Source organism: Diuraphis noxia, unplaced genomic scaffold, assembly GCF_037042655.1.
Source record: "Diuraphis noxia isolate RWA-SAM2 unplaced genomic scaffold, SU_Dnox_SAM2 contig0004, whole genome shotgun sequence".
Lineage (NCBI taxonomy): Eukaryota > Metazoa > Arthropoda > Insecta > Hemiptera > Aphididae > Diuraphis > Diuraphis noxia.
Window position 1 is genome coordinate 13,163,667 of NW_028301714.1, and position 22,390 is coordinate 13,186,056.

At 29.2% G+C, this 22,390-nt stretch overlaps 2 protein-coding genes across 2 annotated transcripts; both read right to left on the reverse strand.

The window, feature by feature from the left end:
* Window positions 1–421: 421 nt before the first annotated feature.
* On the reverse strand, window positions 422–1,808 carry LOC149055725 (facilitated trehalose transporter Tret1-like). The gene is made up of 4 exons (XM_089225178.1): window positions 1,554–1,808; window positions 1,134–1,358; window positions 811–1,062; window positions 422–607 (listed from the first exon to the last, which is right to left on the reverse strand). The coding sequence occupies exons 1-4, from the start codon at window positions 1,806–1,808 to the stop codon at window positions 422–424; spliced, it is 918 nt and encodes a 305-aa protein (XP_089081304.1).
* A 3,706-nt stretch (window positions 1,809–5,514) lies between these two features.
* On the reverse strand, window positions 5,515–5,949 carry LOC149055726 (uncharacterized). Its single transcript, XM_089226937.1, has one exon. The coding sequence runs from the start codon at window positions 5,947–5,949 to the stop codon at window positions 5,515–5,517; it is 435 nt and encodes a 144-aa protein (XP_089083063.1).
* Window positions 5,950–22,390: the final 16,441 nt, after the last annotated feature.

The window sequence follows — 22,390 nt, forward strand, 5'->3', positions numbered from 1 at the left end:
ATTGCTTAGCTTTCACTACCACCTAAGCTGGTTTATCCCGCACAAAACATTTTTGTTATGTATATATTATTTGTAAGACAGCAATAGTGTGGTGTCCTCTTAACACAGCACGACATACGTCTTGAGTGTATATTGGATACACTTAAGTATCTCAATTTACATCCAACCGGTAAACCATTTAATATAATGATATAATTAAATTATATTCATGATAATATATTTTTATTCGATTTGATTTGAAACACATAAAAAATGTAAGATGTTATGTCATGGCTGTATGTAATGTTAAACTCTTCTAAATTAAAATTTCTATTTTATATAATAACATAGGTTTTACATTTTATATACATTTAGTTTTAATTCTGGTTATAAACATATACGTTTTAAATATCATATTTACAACATATTCAATTATTAATAATTAAGATTGTATATTCATAACAAAAGTATACACAAAAATAGATTGCCAAAAGCAAAAAAACATTAACCAATATGCAGCGTTCGTCTTTGCAGAATAGAAGTGTTCCTCATTCATACAATAAAATTCGGCGGTCATTATAAACAAAAAATGAGCACTGATTATGAAACCTAGAGTGAAACTCCTGACCTGAAAATTAAAATTGAATTTTTAAAGAATATTGTAATTGATAACAGAATGTCTGATGGTAAGATATCAAACGAAAATCGTAAAACGATTTATTAATGGGTAAAGCGTAGTAATATAAATATAGTGTTTAAAATAAAACATAATACTTAGGTTCTATTTAGTGAGTAAGTGGTAATAAAAATATTGAGACGACCAATATTTACATTTGTTTGAACGTTTTTGAACAGCATGGCCCAAGGTATTGAGCCCATACCTAGAGCAAAGCCTATAATGTATAAAACCAACGCAAACATAATACACATATGACGTAGTTTCACTGAGGTTATCGCGTCACTGTTGTACATAATCAGCCCCAGACCTGTCGCCGCCAAGAGCATGCCGAGATTTGAGGTCAACAAGCATTTCCTCCGGCCGCACTTTTCGACCAAAAACGCGGTAAATGTCGTGACCATCAACTAAACAAACATTCGGGTTTTAGAAACAGCTGCGCCGGTCGCCCATAATATACTACCACTCCGTTCGTTACTTGTAACGCGGTCACCAACAACGCGCATTGTTCGTACGTCACGGGTTTAACGTTCAATTCCGCGAAGATGCAACGTATGCCCTTCTTAAATACATGGACGCAGCTGAAATCCCGGAAGACGAACAGAGCCAAACAGACGAAAATACACCACTGAAGATTTTTCTTATAGCACTTGTCACTGTCAACGAACTGGTAAGTGGTTGAACTCGACACGGGTCTGTCGTCCTGAATACCAAAATGTAATGAAACAATACATAATATAAGTATATAGGTACTTACATAATATTATGTTATTACATTGAGGGTTGTGAGTATGTCTCATAATGATATAGTTAAAAGTAACTATACGAAAAAAACAGTGCCAAAAATAAACAGTGTTATTGTGTTGTTATTTATCGTTTGATTTTTATTTTTTTTTACCCGGTTTTCGATTTCGTATGGATCTCTTAGTAATTCGCTGTAGGGGCCTACCGAGCTAGAATTACGGTGGTAATGACACACCGACATCCGGTCATCGTGACGGCGGGAAGTAAAGTGTAACAGAATCAACGAAACTATGCTCAGCGATGTTATACCGGTGGTCGCAAGATTCATATGAGTCCACGTCATTAGTAAGCTTAGTGAGTGTGAAATCAGCTCTCCAACCACGATGAACACCTCGATCAAACACAACATGGAACCTGAAATCGACCATTATAGCTGTGTTATTTTCGCGATAGGTGAGTTGATTCCCGAGACCTATTTTATGTATTAGTTGATTCCCGGGTCCTAAATTTTTTTGTATTTTTGAATCTAATATTACTAAATGGTATTAATAAATAATAAATATAATATAATACAAAAAATAAATAAAAAATAAAAATTGAATGATTTTAAAAATATGAAAAAACTAAAAAAAAAACAAAATTTTTGAGAAACTTGTCAGCCTCGTGGTGTTTCTTGGGTTATGCAAATAGGCTAAATATTTTACTAAACATTGAAAATAATATAATATAATGACCTGGGAATCAGCTCGTACATACTTCTTGATAACACGGGAATCAACTCGTACGCAGCTATTATTTTACTTTACAGGGTGTTCCACGAGGATATACCCATCCGAAATTCTGGTTTTTTAATAAGATTCACAGGGGCACAATTATTTCATATATTTATGTTTTGGTAAAAATGTTAAAAATTATTATTTTTTATTTAATTATTTCCAAAAAATTGCCTATAGCCGTTTTGCAGAGTTTTTTTTCTGAAAAAATTGACGTTTCAAAATTTTATTTTCCTGATTTTTAATATTTGGTTTTAGTTTTGAGAAAAATTGCGAATTATTTAACACCGTAGTGTTATCAAACATGTGACACGCCGCGCGCATTCTCATACAGCTGGCTGAACAATTTCAGCGTGCCTAGTCATAATCACATTTTATTTCTTCAAAACTAGAAAAAATATAATCAGGAAATTAATGAAAATAAAATTTTGAAACGTCAACATTTTCAGAAAAATAAACATTACAAAATGGCCATAGTCAATTTTTTTCAAAATAAGTAAATAAGAAAATAGTTTTTTAACTTTTTTCCAAAATATTAAAATAAATTAAAAATGAAATAATTGTAGTTCTTATCCCGGTGAGTCTTATTACAAAACCAGAATTTTTATATCTCTATTATTTCGTGAGATATCGCAATGGGTAAATTCTCGAGAGACACCCTGTATATTAATGTGATTCAAGGTCATTAAAATTAATTTTATTGGCTCGCAAAGTTTAAAGCATAGTAGCGAACAACCAATGTATTACACTGAACATGTTAACACTATGTTTATAAATCTTAAGATTAATCATTGTTTTCTTAGTATTTAAAATTACAAAATTCTATATTATTCACTACCTAGCTGAACCCATGCACTTCGTAGCCGTCCGTTAAAATTCCTACTTCACATATGTCTCAAACTGTGTGTTAAATTCGTTTCCTGTAGTTAGTAGTTTATTTTTATATACATCGATGGCTAAATTATAATAAGTAATAATCTTATTAACACGAAATTCAATTTAGTTTATCATTATGTAATTTTATTCGTTTTATCGAGAAAAGTTTGATGATTTAAATATTCGATTGAATAATATTTGGGCGTACCAATTTTTAACTTAGCCTATCTCCTGCCCATAGGTATAATATATCATTGTATGTATCGAATTTTGTCGCAATCAGTCCAGCAATTGTAATGGTATATAATTTTGGCAATTTTACTTCTCGCCAGCACAGCATATACCTGGAGCCTCATTCTTAAATTTGAATGCTCTACAATATTTGCATAATTTATCCATTTTTCCAATAATCACGCTTGGATGAATACTGTAATTATAATTATACCAAATTTCGTCGCAAATTGTCCACCAATTGGAATTGGAATGCATAAAGGATAAACACAGACATCCATTTTTATAAATATAGCTAGATAGATGGATAGATAGATATAGTTTGAGCCATAAAAAAGTAGGATTTTTAACGGACTACGAAGTTCAAGAGATCAGCTAGTATGTTATAATAATAATATGATAATAAGAAATATATAGTAGTATTTAACAATTGAGAATGACAAGATAATAGTTATCGTTTTTTTTTAGATATATCTGAATATTCTTAAGAAACATATATCTAGCGATAGCTTACTAATAGAGCGATAAATAAAAATTACTCTGTATTTTATGTATATGCACATTGCACACTATGCATATTATGTCATAAAAAAATTAAAATATTTTGTACTCAGGATAGTGAATAAGAGAGACAGACAAATTCTAACTCCGAGCAACAAATAAAGGTTAAATATTAGGTTTATAATATATTTTTTAAGTTTCAAGAAAAAAAAATTAAATAATGCTCAAAATAGAAAAGAAAAAAGTATTAATGCGATTATTATTGTGATAGTTTAATACTTAAGTTGTTTTTAATTTTTGTCATGCATAAAATATTGAACTAATATACTAAAATGCATTCACTAAAGCAACTAGCAAACGTTATTTGAATTAAATACATTACATACTAACCATATATTGTAATGTATTCTTATGAGTTTAATATAAGTCATGTTAAATTAACGAAGGTGCATCTTGTAAATAATTAAATTTGAATTAATTTACAAACTTATCAGAGTATAAAGTAGGTATTTTACAATAAAGCCATTTACCACAGTATATAATAAGTAAAAGTAAAGTTCTTAGGTCATACTTATGAAGAGGCCGTGATGGTATTGTAAATCTTGTTACCCGATATTATTCCATAGTGTGGAATCAATGAAAATTGATAGTTTGAATGGAATAGACTATAATGGATGCAAACCGGATATTCGAGAAAAGTAGTTACAGAGAAAAATTAGCGAAACAAATATTCTGTAATCTAAAATAGATGTATGAAGAGAGATATGAATAATTTAGAACTATAGACAAATTAAAATAGTTATAAACCCTTTTTTAAATGTTAAATACCCACAATCATTGTAAAGCATATATTATTTACAATAATTATAATATGATGCGATTAATTTAACAAATTTAATAAATTTGTTTCAATGTAATTATATGAAAATATTGCTAAACACTATTTAATAGATTTCCACTTATTGAATTTTTCAAATATGTTTTGCTACAGTTCAATGTTAAGACGTCTTTTTTCAGCTAAAGCTGCTGTCACATGTTAAACTGTGTAGTTTAGTATGTTATCAATAATATTTTAAAGTTCGGCTATTATACCAATAGGTATATATTTATATACTATTAAATGTTTAAAACGTCTCTTTATCCATAACTTAACTTGCGTGTGAAATAGGCGTACAACTAGAAAATTTCTGACATTATATCGACTTAAATGATAATAATATACGTTGTACGGTGATAGTAAAACAACAAATTGTTGGACATATGAGGACGATGAGAGATTAAGAGAACTTTGTACCAGGTTAGAATTTAAGTACAGCAAAATAACTATTTTTTTACTGCATAATTCATACTACAAGAAAACGGTGTAATAATTAATTATTCTTAATTTCATTTTTCATTTTGTATAATTTATCGAGATATTTTATAATATATTCTCATTTGAAAGCTGATATAATTATTAAATAAGCGTATTTTTAAATTTAATGTTTTAAGATAAAATATTTTCAAAAATGTTATAAGTTTTTTGAAATAATGAACGTTCTTTGAAAGACTGTTACAGAAGATAATATTATTATAATTGTATAATTATTATATTCGTTTAGGTTCGAGTATAATTATATACCTACATAATAATATTATGTCAGTACGACGGAACAGATTTTACATACCCAGGGACTTGTTTTTCTAGGATTGTGTATTTTTTTTTCTGGTTACTTTTTATTTTCCCTTAATTAACTATATCGCGGTGGTGCAGTACTCGCTTTGAAACGGTCCTGTGACGTTGGCGTTACTCGTCATGATGTAATCGGGAACGGCAACGGCCAGCGATGCAGACCCTAAGCCCTGGAGCGCGCGGACCGCGTACACGCAGTAGACTTGGCATGGGAACGCGGACGCTAGTGCGCCTGCGCACACGGAAACGAACACGCCGAACACCATCAGCGCGAATGGGCCCACGAGGATGACGTTTGTCCCCAGCCACTGCGACCAGCCGATGGCCACTAAGTACATGGTGGCCATCACGTTATTCATCTGATCGTCCGTGAACTCCGGCAATCCCGGTGGTCGTCCTTCCTCGTTGTCCTGCGGCCACCAGTTCAGGTGTAGGCCAATGGTCACGGCGCAAGTACTGGCTGTATAGCAAGGATGGCGAGGCGTAAATAAGTTCATCAGGTCAATGACAACACAATAATAATATTATTGTGGTATTATAATAAGTGGCACAAATAGGTATAATAATATAATTATATATAGGCACACTAATAAATGCTATTAAAATTATAATATGTAGTTATTGTGATAAAATTACAATTATTTTAGTGCAGTTGATGGGTAGGTGGGTGGAGAGGATTGAAAGGCCATAAACCCGAAATGTCTTTCGTCATGAATTTTTATTTTTACCAAAAAATGTAGAGCTATTTTTTAGTGTATCTCATTTGAGAAAATTTTTATTAATACACACAATCACTCTGAAAAAAACATAAAATACATTTATGATATTGTTCGTTTCATATCAAAACGTTAGAATATATTATTATTAGCTATGTTAGCTTGGTAACTAAAAGAAAAATTATCCATCAACAGCATCAGGTTAAAACAATACATTTCGTTTTACACTTGAATTTTATAAAATGATTTTCACTAACGACGTGCGAATATAATTCACGGGAAGGTTTAACTTGTGTGTAACTATTGTTTATTTATAATCTTTTTTACTTGAAATATTAGTATTTGTTCAGTGTCACAGTTGTTTAAAATACTATTTTTTTTATATATATTTTAAGTATCTATGTACAATATTATATGCAACGAATATGGAACAACGTGTCACTCGACGGCCTGTAAACTGTATAGACCAGCCACCAGCGGTTCTCAACATTTTTATAGTCGCGTACCACCTACACAATTTGAAAATTTTTACGTATCTCCACCTGACCAATTTTTGCGTATTAATAATGTATGCGTTTATGTTGTATGTATAGAAAATTGTTAATTAATTAATTTTTTATAAAGGTAAATTTTCTTCACGTACCACCTATGAGCTTTTCGCGTACCACTAGTGGTACGAATACCACAGGTTGAGATCCGCTCGTATAGACTATATAGTCTCGTGGACTCCATATTAAGCCTATACAAAAACCAATATCCATTATCACTATGATCCTTCTGAACTTTATTTACCACCTATAATATTAGATTAGAATCTGCAGACTGGCGAACGATTGTCTCATTCGTTTTACGACCAACGCGGTCCGCTGTTGTATTAATTCCAAAAATAACTCTGAACGTGTGTGTATTAACTCATACATGGGTAATTCACACGCCACGGTGGAGAGAATATAATATTATATATGTATAATATAGATAGTTGACAAAAGGATAGATTCACACATATATTATACTAATATAGCTAAACATATTTTAGCAAAAATTAGAAAAATTTGCAAAGTTATAAATTTATAATATTGGGGAAACTTCATCTCAAAATTTCCACTGGCTCCTGATAATATTTAATAATTTTCATTTTATTTTACTTTTACGTTTTCGATTAATTTTACAATACTTATTCCGGAAGAAATTAAGACTTGCGTCTATAAATTATTGTACAAGCCTTCTAGGTGAATTTTTTTGTCCATACAAGTTACCAGAAAGTTGAATTTTATGACGGGTTGGAGAGGTAGTGCCGATGAATCGATGAAATGATTACCAGACGATTACTTATGTATACGAACAAAACGTGTGCAGGATGTTTGTCGATCAACTTACCGAGAAAAGTTGATACTGAATCTGTCTCAATTTTCGATTTCATGACGTATTTTACGGAAACGACATAGGATATGAGAAATTCGAGCAATACTGTATATTATGCGTTAGTGTTATAAATACCGTAAACCCATTATTATGTAAAATAACGAATAATGTTTACTGTAAACATAGAAACGGCGTCGACGATCGTGTTTTGATATAATCATGACGATAAATGCGCGATGAGCAGCATAATATTAAGATACGCGTTTATTAATTCTTCAATCGATTCGGAATGACAATGTTTGTGTGCGATTCGAGACGCACGTACCTAATTAGTTTTTAATACATCATTGGGGTACTACAATATTGAAATCTGTTTATCACGTTTTTGCAGTCATACATCACATTGTTATGGTTATTAATTATTATTATTATTATTATGAATATTGAAAGTATGACGTGTTTGTTGGTAAACAAAAGTCGAACATTATACACTTTAGTAATATGCCAATATGCCAAATTGATTTATTAGAAAGTTAGTAATCTTAATTCAGACTGTAAAGCCACACACACACGCGCGCGCGCGCGCTCGCGCACGATCTGTTTTTTTAAAATTTTAAAATTTTTTTACTTCGTTACAAACTTCTGTTTTTTATATGAGAATCGCCTTTTTACTATGAATTATTTAGTGGATATACATAATTCAACATTGGGATGAATAGTTTTTAGTTATTAATATATTTGTACTAAGAATAATAGTGTAGCGTGTGATCTACCAGTTTGTTTTTGGAAATATAAAATTTAAAATATAAAATATAATAATCATATCGGTAATTTAAAAATAAACGCATCTCTTTTTTTTTTATCCATTTTTGCATCCAGCCATGATCTTTCAACACCCTGTGTGTATATGCACCTGTTAAGGGGTTAATATAATTTTCTTGATGATTAACAGTTTCATGAATAAACCCTTCTGATGTTAAACATTGATATGAGAGCCACTCATCTGAATGAATGACAGGACCACCTTCACGTTCCCTTTTAATAATAGGTAAAAGAGTAGCCTTGTCAAGCATGATCAAGCATCCAACAAAAACAAAAAAATTATGGAAATAGACGAAAATAATGACGGATAAGGACTATGTGCGTCGTCGAATTCGAAAAACACATTATCGACTATCGGAGACGAAATATAACATTAACGTTGTTAACGATAAATTACCGATAAATAACTGGATATAGTAGGTAGATCATAGGTAGAGCATACGTAAGCGGTAGATCGTACGCTACACTAGCACCAATAATAGTCCTTAAAAATAATAAATAAACAAAATGTCTATTGGAATTAGTTATCATTACGATTGAACTATTTTAACAAATTATCAAATGTTGAAGAATTATTGATAACAATTTTTAAAATTTGGATTATGTTAGTTTATTTATTAAGTTCTTCAGAAAAATTATAAATAAGTTTGTATCTCTACAGGAGACTCCTTATATAGAAAAAAACTCAAGAATTTGAAAATATGGTCTTTAGGTTATTTAAATATTCCAAAATCACATTTTAACTAACTGTATTATTGAAAAAAAAAGAAGCTGAACATACTTGTCTTAGTGAATCACCTTGTATATTATATACTAGCTGTCCCGACACGGCGTTGCCCGCGTATTAGTTTGTTTTTTGGCATTTTCGTAGGCCGTGATAGTGTTATTAGTAATAACTTATTGCTTATTAGTTATTATGTACCTATGAGAAAATAATTTTTTTTTTTTATTTGTAGTTTATTTGTGGTTTTGGAGATCATAGCGTATAGTAAACTATTGAGAATGTCAAATTAATATTCATATAATGTCACTAATAATAATTAATAACCCTCGAGATTAAGGATAGAACATAGTCTGCAATGAATGAGTAAATTACAAAGTTTTTTATTGATAACATAAACAAATATATTTTTATAAATGATATACATTTTAAACTATTTTAGATTATGATCGAAGTGATGAATGTATTGATTTTACAATGATGTGTGTTTTTTTTTTTATTGTAAGTGTGTGGAAATGTCGTATACTGGTATATGACTGAGAGATGAATGGAGTACTGTGCAACTTGGTCTTCGATTTTGAATGTTGAATTAAATTGTTGACCATTTGCAGCATTATTTTTTAACTATTTCTGTTGCTCCGAACGATGCCATTTGGAAACATGAATTGAATGTTCGAATTGACTTCAGGAACAGGTTAGAATCTGGATCCGTACCGATAAGTAAACCGTTCGATGGTTTAGGTGGTGTTTCAATTTCCGGTAGTTGCACTTTTCCTGACGCGCAACACATACCGGCTGGTTCATTTTTGAACTTCAGTGTGGCCATTGATTAAATATATGAAACAGCGATTAAATATAAAAAAAAAAATAATAATAATAATTTAATATGTTTGGTAACCAACGGCAACTCTATAAAAAAAAAATAGTCGTTGGTTAAAAAAAATCCCTGTATGAGCCACCTTTTAAAATAAAAATAGGGATGTGAAAAATAGTTTACATCACTCTCTGAGACCTACTTAATATACACAACAAATTTCATGAAAATCGGTCCAGCCGTTTCGGAGGAGATTGGTAACAAACATTGTGACACGAGATTTTAGATTTCAGAATGAAGTGATGAATGTATTGATTTTACAATGATGTGTGTTTTTTTTTATGTTTGTTTGTTTTTGTGTCTGTGTACAGCATAACTAGTCGAAATAATACTTCAATTTCAAACTTTGGGGGTGGTTTCCGATGTAAAAGTGAATATCCTTGGTGTATTATAGAGGTCAAAAGTAAACATTTTCCAACAGTTTTTATATATTAAGATATATTCAGATTGATTTGCCAAATATCGTAACAACAATGTTTCGCTTAATAATAATTCATTTATACGAATTTTGGTTTTTTGAAATTTTAAGTATATTGAACGACCATATTTTCAAATACTTCAATTTATTATACCATTTAGAGGAAATCCTATATCACGATGATAAATATTTATTTTTTTATGATAATCATCCTTTGTTATATCAATATGTCTGACACATTCCGATGTACATCGGAGATATCTACAGTTTAAAAAGCGGTTATTATATTCTGTAGTTTAATATTTATATAGAATGTTTAAACTAATACAACTGTATCAACTGTGCCGTACACGAAGCCACTTGAACAAAATTATTTTATTTTACATTAAAAAAGTTATATTCTCTTGGATGTGCTTTAATTTTTTTTTCAGTCGTGATTTTACAAGTTTTCATTAGTACACTTTTAATCCTAAGGAATATTTGTTTTAGCCATTTTTCAATTAGGCTAATGATCATTAATTAAGTCAAAAAGTTTTTACCGTAATTATTAGTGGTTTGAAAGATTATAATCAAAACAATGGCCTAGTAAGTGCTTCAGTTGATGCCACCCCAACGGCACGCGATTCATCTGTGAATTGTGATCCATTGATACGAATTAAATCAGAATTTAGTAAACTTGAAAATTGATATTAAAACTATACCAAAAAGGTTGCGGGAAGCGATTATAATAAGCAATATTTATTTTGAATTCATTATAAATACGACTGATTGTAGATTTTAAAAATGATGGTATACTGTAATTTTATAATTATCACGAGATTATACGATATATTAATTTTACACGATTTAAGGTATTTGGCTTATCGTAAGAAAAATATGGTTTGCAATATATTCCATATTAATATACAAAATAAACGGATCACATTTTGGCAAATAAATTTTAGTTATTTACATAAATATACATAAATTGTTTTATGAATATTGAGAAATACATTTTCAACATAAACTTTTACAACACATTTTAAAAGTAAGTAGTTAAATTCACTATAATATTATATATACCACCGTGTGGTTCAGGTATCATGTCGCAGGTGTAATATTTCATTGTAGTTTAAAGATTTTAGAGTTAAGGTAGTTCTAAAACCATGTAACCTACACAAACTCGTAGTCTGTAATTCGGTGCACGGTTATAATGGATATCAGATTCTGAAATACATTTTAGTGGAAGAAAAAAAAATAATATAATATCCGAAAAATGTATACAATATAAGGAAGAATACATATTTAACAACATATTGAACTACAATGAATGGAACGACGCTATTCCATACCATTATACATAAAAATTTAGCATCACATAATATAGTTTTTATCATAATAAAATTGATGTTGGTATTTCACGAATATTTTTGTGATGGTGAAGCATTAATATTTGTATACGATTCTCCAAAAATTTAATTTTTTTTGAATACTAATGAAAAACTATAGTTACTATATTGAAGTACACTCGATATAACGTATAATTGGTACAATAATATTATATAGTTCATATGTAAATTTATTATTGAGATATTATTTTATAATAAAATAATAAATATTTGTTAAATTTATGTTGGTTTTAGTTATATACTACTGGTATTGTAATGCATAATTTTAATTTATTTTAAACAATCTATTAATTATTTATATATTTACAAAAATTATAAAAAGAATTTTGATCCCGAAAATATGTTTTAACTATTACATCAAAATTAAAGCATGCAGGTTCAACAACATGTATTTGTTTAATATTAAAAATAATATTAAACTATTATTGAAATAGAATTATTACCAATTAAAAATAAATTCATTAGTGAAATGCCTGCTGTTGCTCCACGTTTAATGTATGTTTCTTACAAAAATATTTTATTTTAATCATTTAAATTATTTAAAGCTTTAAATATTAGCTAATCATCTTGGATTTATTTATTATTTGGTAATAAAAATTCGAACTCTTCACTAAACACACGAATAAAACGTATAAAACAAGTTTAGTATATTATACTTTATGGTCTAAAAAAGTAAACTTTTTTCCTTTTCACATTATTATTATTATATTCAAAACTCGATCCATTTAATTTTCTACAGTGAAAATAAGGGTCCCTGAATTCCAGAATAGTAAACATTTTACACTCCGGACAATTATTATAAATGCAGAGATATATGATTTTTTGAAATAAGTTTGTAGTTTTTCTAATACCGTAAACATCTTAAAATGTTTCAAATACTTTACGTTAATATATACTCGTATATTAAACTGAGATCGGCTTATATTATTTTTTCGTCTGCAATTGTTCAATAAGTCACTTTATCATTAGTTGAATATTTAGAATTATTTCATAATTAAAAATTAAAATACGATCCGACGAGGAAGGAGAATCATTACGAGTTTGTAATTTATCAGTTCATGACCCATTATTATATTTTACCCTATCTTATTTAAGATTATATAATATTTATTTTGCATAATTTATTGTATAAATTATATTAAGCACAGCCCGTCGCATAGGCAAATTAGCAGCAGTGATGTATAGGATATTTTGGAATGTTTTTTAGATTTATAGAAAGTTTTTTGAGTCAGATAGTTTTTTTTTTAAACTACTGATAATAAACGAACAAACGTTATAAAAGAAAGAACCTAATTATAGGAAAAATGGGAAGTAGAATAATCACATTAATATTCTTTTAATAAATTAAATATTTGAAGTAGGTGGAGTTTTTCGTAGGGTGTGTATAATTGCACACCGTGGTGTTGTATCATGCATAATATATAAGAAATATTACAATTAGAAGTATTAACTAGGTTAAGTAAACAATCATATGTAACTGCCAACTGGTAAAATACCAAAAAAAATTAAGTAATGGCGTAATACAATAATAACAATTAGTATAATTTTAAGCTTAGTCAGTAAGTATAATGTAACTAGGTTAAACTCAATATCGATATTACCGATACTGTTTCGATTGTAAAATTTATATTTAAGGAATATGTGAAGACCGAAAAGGGGTCAGTTGGCGGTAGTCGTGTGACTCGATTACCACTGACCACCAATGTCAGAGCTAGGTGGTGATCGTGTGACTCGATCGCCAATGGACGTCAAAGTGTTCAATAAAAGTGCTTATAATTAATTAGTTCGTTTATTTGTGTACGTCAGTGATCGGCGTATACGACAAAGTGGCGCCCAACTCGTGGCTCGTGATTCTACGACCTGTGTTTGTGTATATGTGTATATACGATTTTTTTTTTTTGAGAATTTTTACGTGACTTGGTACCTCAACCTTGGCACTGCTTGTGTGTGTATTTTATATACACGCTAATTTTTGATTCAAGATTTGTGTACCTATTTGTTTACACGGATTTTTGAATTTACGTGAATTTACGCGTGATTTGGTACCTCAACCTTTCCACAGCTTGTGTGTTATATATACCTAGACGATATTTTTGACTCAACATTTATGTGTAGGTTCACTAAATTTAGCTTTTTCGTGCATATATTTATGTTTTGGTACTTACCTCAACTCAAGTATTTATTAGACAGTGGATTCTATTTTCCCCAGGAAATATTTACATCAATTATATATGTGCCACATATAAGAGTTATATTTATATTATTTTATTTTCATTATCTATAGGTATAGGCTTATTAATTTAATTTGTATAGTGAGCATTTTATAGTCATTAGAATAGTACTAAAACTTATTATCTAAATTAAATTTTTGAAACATTAAATTTACACGAAATCATAACATTTGTTTTTATACAATTATGATGGTATTATAATCAGGGACGGCGCGAGGGGGGGGTGGCAATCGGGGCAGTTGCCCCTGGCCCGTCGATGTTAAAATTATAATCAAGGCCCCGCAGTTCTTAAATGATATTTTATACTGTTCAGAGATTAGTTAGTTTGGATAATATGTAATGTGACTGTTATTTATTTTGCCCGGGGCCCCGCAAATCCTAGCGCCGTTCCTGATTTTAATCATCTGTTTTATAATTTATTTATGTGTATATACATTTTTTCGATCAAATTCTAGTATTAATATACGTATATAGTATAGTTAAGATTTTTGAATTTCAAGGAATTACCGGTTGACTATAAAAATTATGATGGATTTTAGGTTGTATATTATAACAATTAAAGTTAATTGTATTTCATTTTCAATCATGAACATAATGTACTCCACTAAATTTATAACGTGTAATAATATATGATATACATACATTTTGAGAGTGTTTTATTATATTGTTACAAGAGATAAGTCCATTTGTTGTGTTTAGAATTCCACATTTTGTTAATCCAACTTTATGAAAGTTTTTTTCAATCTTCCACCTGGTGTGTGTATTTTAAAATATATACAGGTTTATGTTTTGGAAAATATATATATCATTTTTTTTTACATAATTTGAAGACGTTACTCAGAAATATTTTTACTATTGTTTATTAAGTTAATATTTTTTAGTATAATTAACAAAACAAATTTAATATGATTAGTGATTATAGATTATAGTTATAAATATTAAAATTCAAGATTAAAGGAGTGAAATATTCTTGGTACTTTGCATAATGTTTAATATCAATCTAGCTGGCCATACAAACTAAATTAAAAGTAACAAATAACATTTTGGTTTTGTAATGACTGCTTATTAATATTTTAAAAAACTTTAATAGTTTTTGAGATACAAGATTATGAGAGTTAAGTGGTCAAAGAATCCCCCCTCCCCCCATAAATACAAATATTCAAGCATATAATACCTACTTAGTTTTTTGAATTGGTTTTTCGTACTTAAGATATATATTGAAGTATTTTTTATATAAATGTAAGGTAAGAATCATCATAGCTATATTATATCCAATTTAAAATTATTTCCCAAACATGAATAACAGTGTTTAAACATCAACCGACCAAATATAACGTCTTTAAGTATCGTTATTTATGTTTTATTTTAAATCATTATTGTGGTTAAATTACATTTACAGGAATTAAATTACCCAAATAAAAGTTTCTAAATTTATGTATACTTATTTCTTTTTCAAGTTTCACCACTGATGGATGGCTCCTTCATCCAATTGTCCATGACTTTAAAAGTTTAAACATTTAAATTCTATACTCTGATTGTGATTATAGATTGTATATTTATTTTAAAATAAAATAAAATAAATTTATCTAAACAAGATTTTTTTTTTGCCTATCACAAAAATTATTAGACACACACACACACACACACACACACACACACACACACACACACACACACACACACACACACACACACACACACACACACACACACACACACACACACACACACACACACACACACACACACACACACACACACACACACACACACACACACACACACACACACACACACACACACACACACACACACACACACACACACACACACACACACACACACACACACACACACACACACACACACACACACACACACACACACACACACACACACACACACACACACACACACACACACACACTATATATATATATATATATATATATATATATATATATATATATATATATATATATATATATATATAAGTTTTTACGAAAGTAGAAAAACACAATACCACGATTTTATATTCAATAATTCAAAGTTTACAAAAAAAAAAAAATTCAAAATTCAAGTGATAAGAACGCTTAGTTCTGTTTATTTATACTGCAAAAATCATTAAGGAAAAATAAAACCAAATACAGTTATGAAAAATATAGAAGGATTTTGTGGGGCTAGTAGGGATAAAAATACAGTTAAATAATTGATAAGGGGAAATAAAGTACACTGGAACACTTGCTACACAGGATATAGCCTAGAACTTAATTAGTTTTACTGAAAAGCCAGAGGGTATCAAAACCATTAAAAATAGGTCATTATTGTTGTCAGTTTCTTGGGACTCCAAAACGTGAATCAGTTGCTGTTGTATGGACAAAATGTAAGCAAAACAAATTATGACAGAGATGAGTAGCACACAAAAATGATATATACATATGGCATTAGACTTTATAACCTTATTATAATATAATATTATATGATCATATTATGATACAGCTAAGAAATACATATTTTAAAAAACAAACGAATAATTGAAAACCAGTTAGATTGAAAATTAACAATATGATTTTTAATACTATAAGTATTATCAATAAATACTTATAAAAGAATTTCTGGGAACGATAGGTAAACTAAAAGTGAAAGCTTGGCAAAAAAAAAAAACTGTTAAAATTGTGTCCGAAAATTGCTAATGATTTTATTGTAAACATTATGACAAAAACTGACAGTTATGGCGTGACTCAAATTTATAAAATTATACCTAATATACAAAATGTTGGAATGATTCTAATTTTACTTAAAGATTCCAACAAAAAATAATAAGTCCAATAAAATACTCTATACACACATTACTCATAAATATATCGAATAGGCACTATTTGAGTTTGATGCTTTTAAAATAAACGCGTTGTTCCGTGTATAATAATTATAATATTATTATAGATATACTGATATATTTAGAAAGCTTGTGTTTTTAAAGTATAATATATTGTCCTTGGTTATTAAATATCTATGTTAAGACAATTTACCAGTATGGGCAATATGATAAAAATATATAGAGTATATAGAGTAGTGTGAGCTGTACTTTCATCACAGACCGAATATTTAAAATAAGTTTAAACAACAAAACATAATATGTGACCACCGGTCAGTATCATGACCAAAATTAACAAAATTAATTGAAAGACGCTTGTCATCCATCAAGGTTTGAAGTAGGAGTAATAAGTACATAATGAAAATAGCAATGGAAAGTACCTATACGCATTTTACCATAACTTTGAATAGATAATGTCTTAGTCTAAACTCTATAGTCAACTCTATAGTCTCTCAACTTTCCTAAATCCGGGAAAGTCAACTTTAACTATTGAGCTATTACTTTGTTCGTTTTATTTAGATTTTGACCAGATATGTGTTATTTGGCTATGACCAATTCTATTCTCTTTAATGTTTTTCACTTTTTAGGGCTGTAAAACAGTTGTCAATTGAGGATCGTGCAGCATTTCAATACTCCGAAACTTCTTTATCGATGTAGTACTACAATTTTTCTCACTATTCAAGAATTGTCTTTAGTGTTTGAGGACATCATTAAAACCTATAATGTAATTTAACAAAATATGTTGACAATTGGTCATTGGCTATTACTTTTAAATTTAATATTACGACACGCCATATTAATATAATATAATCTATTTATAATAAACTATCCTGTACATCAACTATGATGTGAGTGGATTTATATTAGTGCATAACACTCAGATGTTGTATACTATAATATGGATTGTTTTTTTGTTATTTTGATTGAAATTATAAAGCATTATATTTTGGGATTCAATGTTAACGTGTTAGTCAATAAAATAAATAAAAAAGACCGCTGGGACGACCCAAAATTCGATGGATTGATGTTGATTGTCAAAGATGATAATAATAGACTAGAACTCAACATTAAAGACAGCGTATCAGAGGGATAGATGGTAAGCGATTTTTATGGACGTGCTGGTCCTAAATGAACCGTTAAGCTAAAGAAGATGTTTTGGGATTGGATACGATAAATATTAATATGATGAATATTAAATTTTAGAACCACGAAAAATTAATTTTGCAACTGAATGTACATGACTTTTTTTACAAATTTGCTCTATTTTATAAAAGTACATAAACATTCATGAAATGTGTTGAATTTTTTTTCGTTATGTTTTAAGGGAATATTTGGAAAGTTTTGTGCGTTTACATATTAGGTATAAGTAGGTCTACATTTTATGTGTTACGGGAAACTAAAGTTTACCATAATTATACGAATGTTATTCTTCAATGTTTGTACAGCTGTAAACATTACACTATACCTGTTGTAGTTTTCAAATCATAGATACGAATATAATTACTCAATTTAGTTATTACTCAATTCGACTAGTGGCTAGATGAAATGATAACATTATACTAATTCATATTGTGAATAATGTACAAGTAACCCTCCGAAGTTATACGTTGTCACGCTGAACATTCCGCATAATTCACTATAGAAACGGAAACTATAATAATTATTATCACATAGTGTTATAGGTATACCTATGATATCATCTGGTCAATAACTCTCCATTGCAATTATTAAAAAATATTAATAATTAGGGCTTAGATTTTTATTAAATAAAAAGTAAAAATAAATAAATATTCATGTTGTTGGTTATTATTATTACCAAAATACGTATTGAGAACATGAAATAACACACAAAAAGACCTTATGTAGATTGCAAATCTCATATCGAATATAAAAGACCACGGATCAATAATAACTGCCTTCGACTACAACAAAGTGAAAATAAAAAAAAAATTGTTCAAAATGTAAAGTAGTTTAATATAATAACATGTATCTAACAATTTTAGGCTAATAAATTGTGTTTTTGAAGCCTTAACAATAATAATATTTAAAAAAAAATACAGAAATGTTTACAATTAACATTAATTTAAAAAATTTGATTCATATAAAATCGTGTAGAAAAAAAAGAGCAAACTAGAATAATGGAATGTATATCATTTTATATAATATAGTAGTATAAAAAAATCATTTGCTAATTTGATCTAATCTATTACGGCGTTGACTATAAATTAAGATTTATGACAGATTGAACACATATTTCCCGCAGAATAATGATTATTATTGTCATCTGTCAATATATGCATGTCTGTGTTCAGGTAAATATAAAAATACTAATAATAAGTATTGGTTCGTAATATATTTAACAATGAATACCCAATTATTATTTTTATTTATAGGGTTATGAAACGTGCTTGTTTTTAATCAGAATACTAATACATTTACATTCAATAAAACTATGAATTGGTTATTTAATGATCATTCGACGCTGGAGAAATAGTAAAATAGTATGATTTAAACGTAAAAACAAACAAAATAATATAATATGGATTATGTGAGACAACGAGCATCATTTAAATAATGCACATTTACGATATGTCGTGACGCGCGTAAATCGTACGATTGAATACCCACACCGGAATGGTATTTTATTATTGTTATTTCGTTGGCACTCGTTTTTTATAGCATATAATAATAAATATATATAATACGATATCGTGTAAATCACAATAATAGCATTGCAGAACGCCGCCGTCGGTTTTAAATGAAAAAATAGACTTCTGAGAACTATGGTATATGCGAATGATCTATATAATATTATTAGGTAATTGACACGTTCACATGTGTTGAATTGTCAGCTGATGTTTAAGTAAAGTATTATTATTGGTATCATTGTTATAATAATAAAATATAATCGAATCGATTTAAGTGCGAAATTTCTCGGCACACTGTTTTAAATCACATGCCGGTTAATTCAACGTGGGTGCATCATAATTCATAAGAGAATCACAAAATATATTTTTTTCTACAAGATTTTTGGTATATTTTGAAGTTTCCATGGTTTATTCTTGAATTTCTTTTTACAAATCAGCTAGTTAGTGTAACTAAAAATTAATTTTCATGATTATTACATATATTTTCCACTATATTGTAGCGATAAAAACAATATTTATTTTTTGAATATTTTTTTTTTCTTTTAATTAGAAATAAGGCTTCCACATCGCCGGCCATTAGCCTGGTGTAGGTTTACAGTGTAAAAGAGATATAAGTAAAGTTAGAACAGGAAAAAAAAAAAGGTTAATTACAATTATTACAAATTTTAGGGTCTTAAAAATACGGAGCAGGATTTATACAATGTTAATAAGGTTAGTATTGGTTAGAAATAGGTTAATTTTATTGATATTTTTTTCATTAAGCGCTTCTTCAATATTCGGTGGTATTCCCAGTTGGTTTCTTTGTGGCGGTATTTTATGCAATGTAATATTATGATGTGTTGGACAGTGAGATCAGCGTGGCATTCATCACAGGTGGGTGGGGGACTTTTGTTGATGAGGAAGGAATGAGTAGAGCATGTGTGCCCGATTTTACATCTAGTGATTGCGACTTCTTGTCGTCTATTAAGGTGATAAGGTGAGCTCCATTTCTTTGTATCCCTTTTTGTTATCTTGAGTTTATTAGTGGGGGGAACGGTATCCCAAAAGTGTTGCCATTTAGAATATATTTTAAGTTTGATTGATGATTGTATATGTCGTTTATCGGTAGGTCGGTAATTGTAGGGTGGGGGATAAATGATAATTCTGGTAGCAAGGTTAGCCTGCTTTGTCAGCCATTTCGTTGCCAGTTATTCCCATGTGAATGGTACCCACATAAGTTCGATTTTTTTTTTAATATTTATCTATAAAAATAGGCAATTAATGTTTATAATCGTGCCTTTAAATATAATATGAAAGTAATGTAAAAAAAAAAACATATAATATCACGCTAGGTACAAATTTTAATTTTACAAGATTGGTGGTTTTGTGTTTGATGAAAAACATTTTAAAATGCTGTGGTAGTAGCACTAACAAAACCTACATCACATTTAAAATCGATGCTAGGATCTGAGAGTCTCAGTATATCCCGACGTAAACGAAACATTATAAACCAGAATTTAGAAACGATTTTGTTGTAACAGAAAATTTGAAAATGAAAATAAAACAAAAATCACTATTTTTTGACAGCGTGGCTTCACTCAGAACAAAGTATAGTATAGAAAATAATAATACCTATAGACGATATTAATCGTTTATCGATCGATAGCCAATGTATAGTCGTGTTTCTGTATCGTATAATATTCGAATATACCTAGTATACTTGTGGCTTAAAAATATAAGATATAAATCATATCAACAGTGAAATACTATAAAGGATAATAAAAACCGTTTTTAAGATTCAATGAATTTATAAATAGGTGGCAGCAAGACAATAAATATCTCGTCTTTTTAAATATGAATACGGATTAATATATTGTCATTTGTTATCTTAAAACACGATGAAAAAATAAATAATTCATCACTAGTATAATGCATTGATATTCAACTATAAAAATAATTCGTAGTACATTCAACGCATTACGATGGGCCTAAAAGATCTATAGATCACGTGACCCTGGTATTTTGGGAGGGGGTACATGTAGCAACCCCTCCAATTGCACCGACCTTGTTCTCTTTCACGTAATGGTAGCTTGAAAATTATTAGAAATTTGATTGTATACCTATTTATACTGAATATTTTACTGTTTATTTTAAAATTCAATATATTATAAACCCTAGTCTTACACAGTGATGTAAACTGGCTGGAGCTACACTTCTATGAGTTTTTTGATACATTTTGAATTTTTTTCCTTACAATTTTTTCACCTCGATGGTTGCAGCGGCAGTGATGGTCTCTAATAATAATGTGAACTTGATCTTAAGATGACTTTTTTTTTCTCTCAGATCTTCAATACTCTGACGTAATATATTATATAATATTTTATTATTAATAGTGGTGTCTAGTGACAAGTTTATTATATAAAACATCTCACGCGTTTTAACCTATCAAAAAATCACAACTTTACTGTGGTTAACACGTTTTGCTTCAAGATTTCCATGTATAAATTTGGAAGTATACGTTCAAATATCAACATAGCGTCGTCGTTTATATAATTCGAACGTAAATCGCAGCTGTTTATGAACTTATACTTACTCGTTATGTAGAGAATGGATGATGATAAATTAACTGTCTAAAAATCAGCGTTGCGTATTTATTGTTAATGTACATAGAAATTCATCTTTGGGGACTCGAAAAGAAAGAAAAATTCAAATACAACCTAGAATAAAGACAAATTTCTATCGTCGTCCTCCGCGTCCTCAGAGATTAATTAAATGAAAAGGTACTTGCTTTGGCTTATGAAATATAAATTACATAATCTAATGCTAACTTTGTTAGCCGATTCGTGCAATGGCGTAGAAACGTCATGATACCATTATTTGTGTTTAATAATTAGCTATTACACT

Coding starts and splice junctions, on each gene's coding strand:
- LOC149055726 (XM_089226937.1), bottom strand. CDS start 5,949: ATGAACTTATTTACGCCTCGCCATCCTTGCTATACAGCCAGTACTTGC.
- LOC149055725 (XM_089225178.1), bottom strand. CDS start 1,808: ATGTTGTGTTTGATCGAGGTGTTCATCGTGGTTGGAGAGCTGATTTCA. Junction 1,063..1,133: donor TGTTGGTGACCGCGTTACAA/GTAACGAACGGA, acceptor ATGTTTGTTTAG/TTGATGGTCACGACATTTAC. Junction 608..810: donor TCAAAAACGTTCAAACAAAT/GTAAATATTGGT, acceptor TTTAATTTTCAG/GTCAGGAGTTTCACTCTAGG.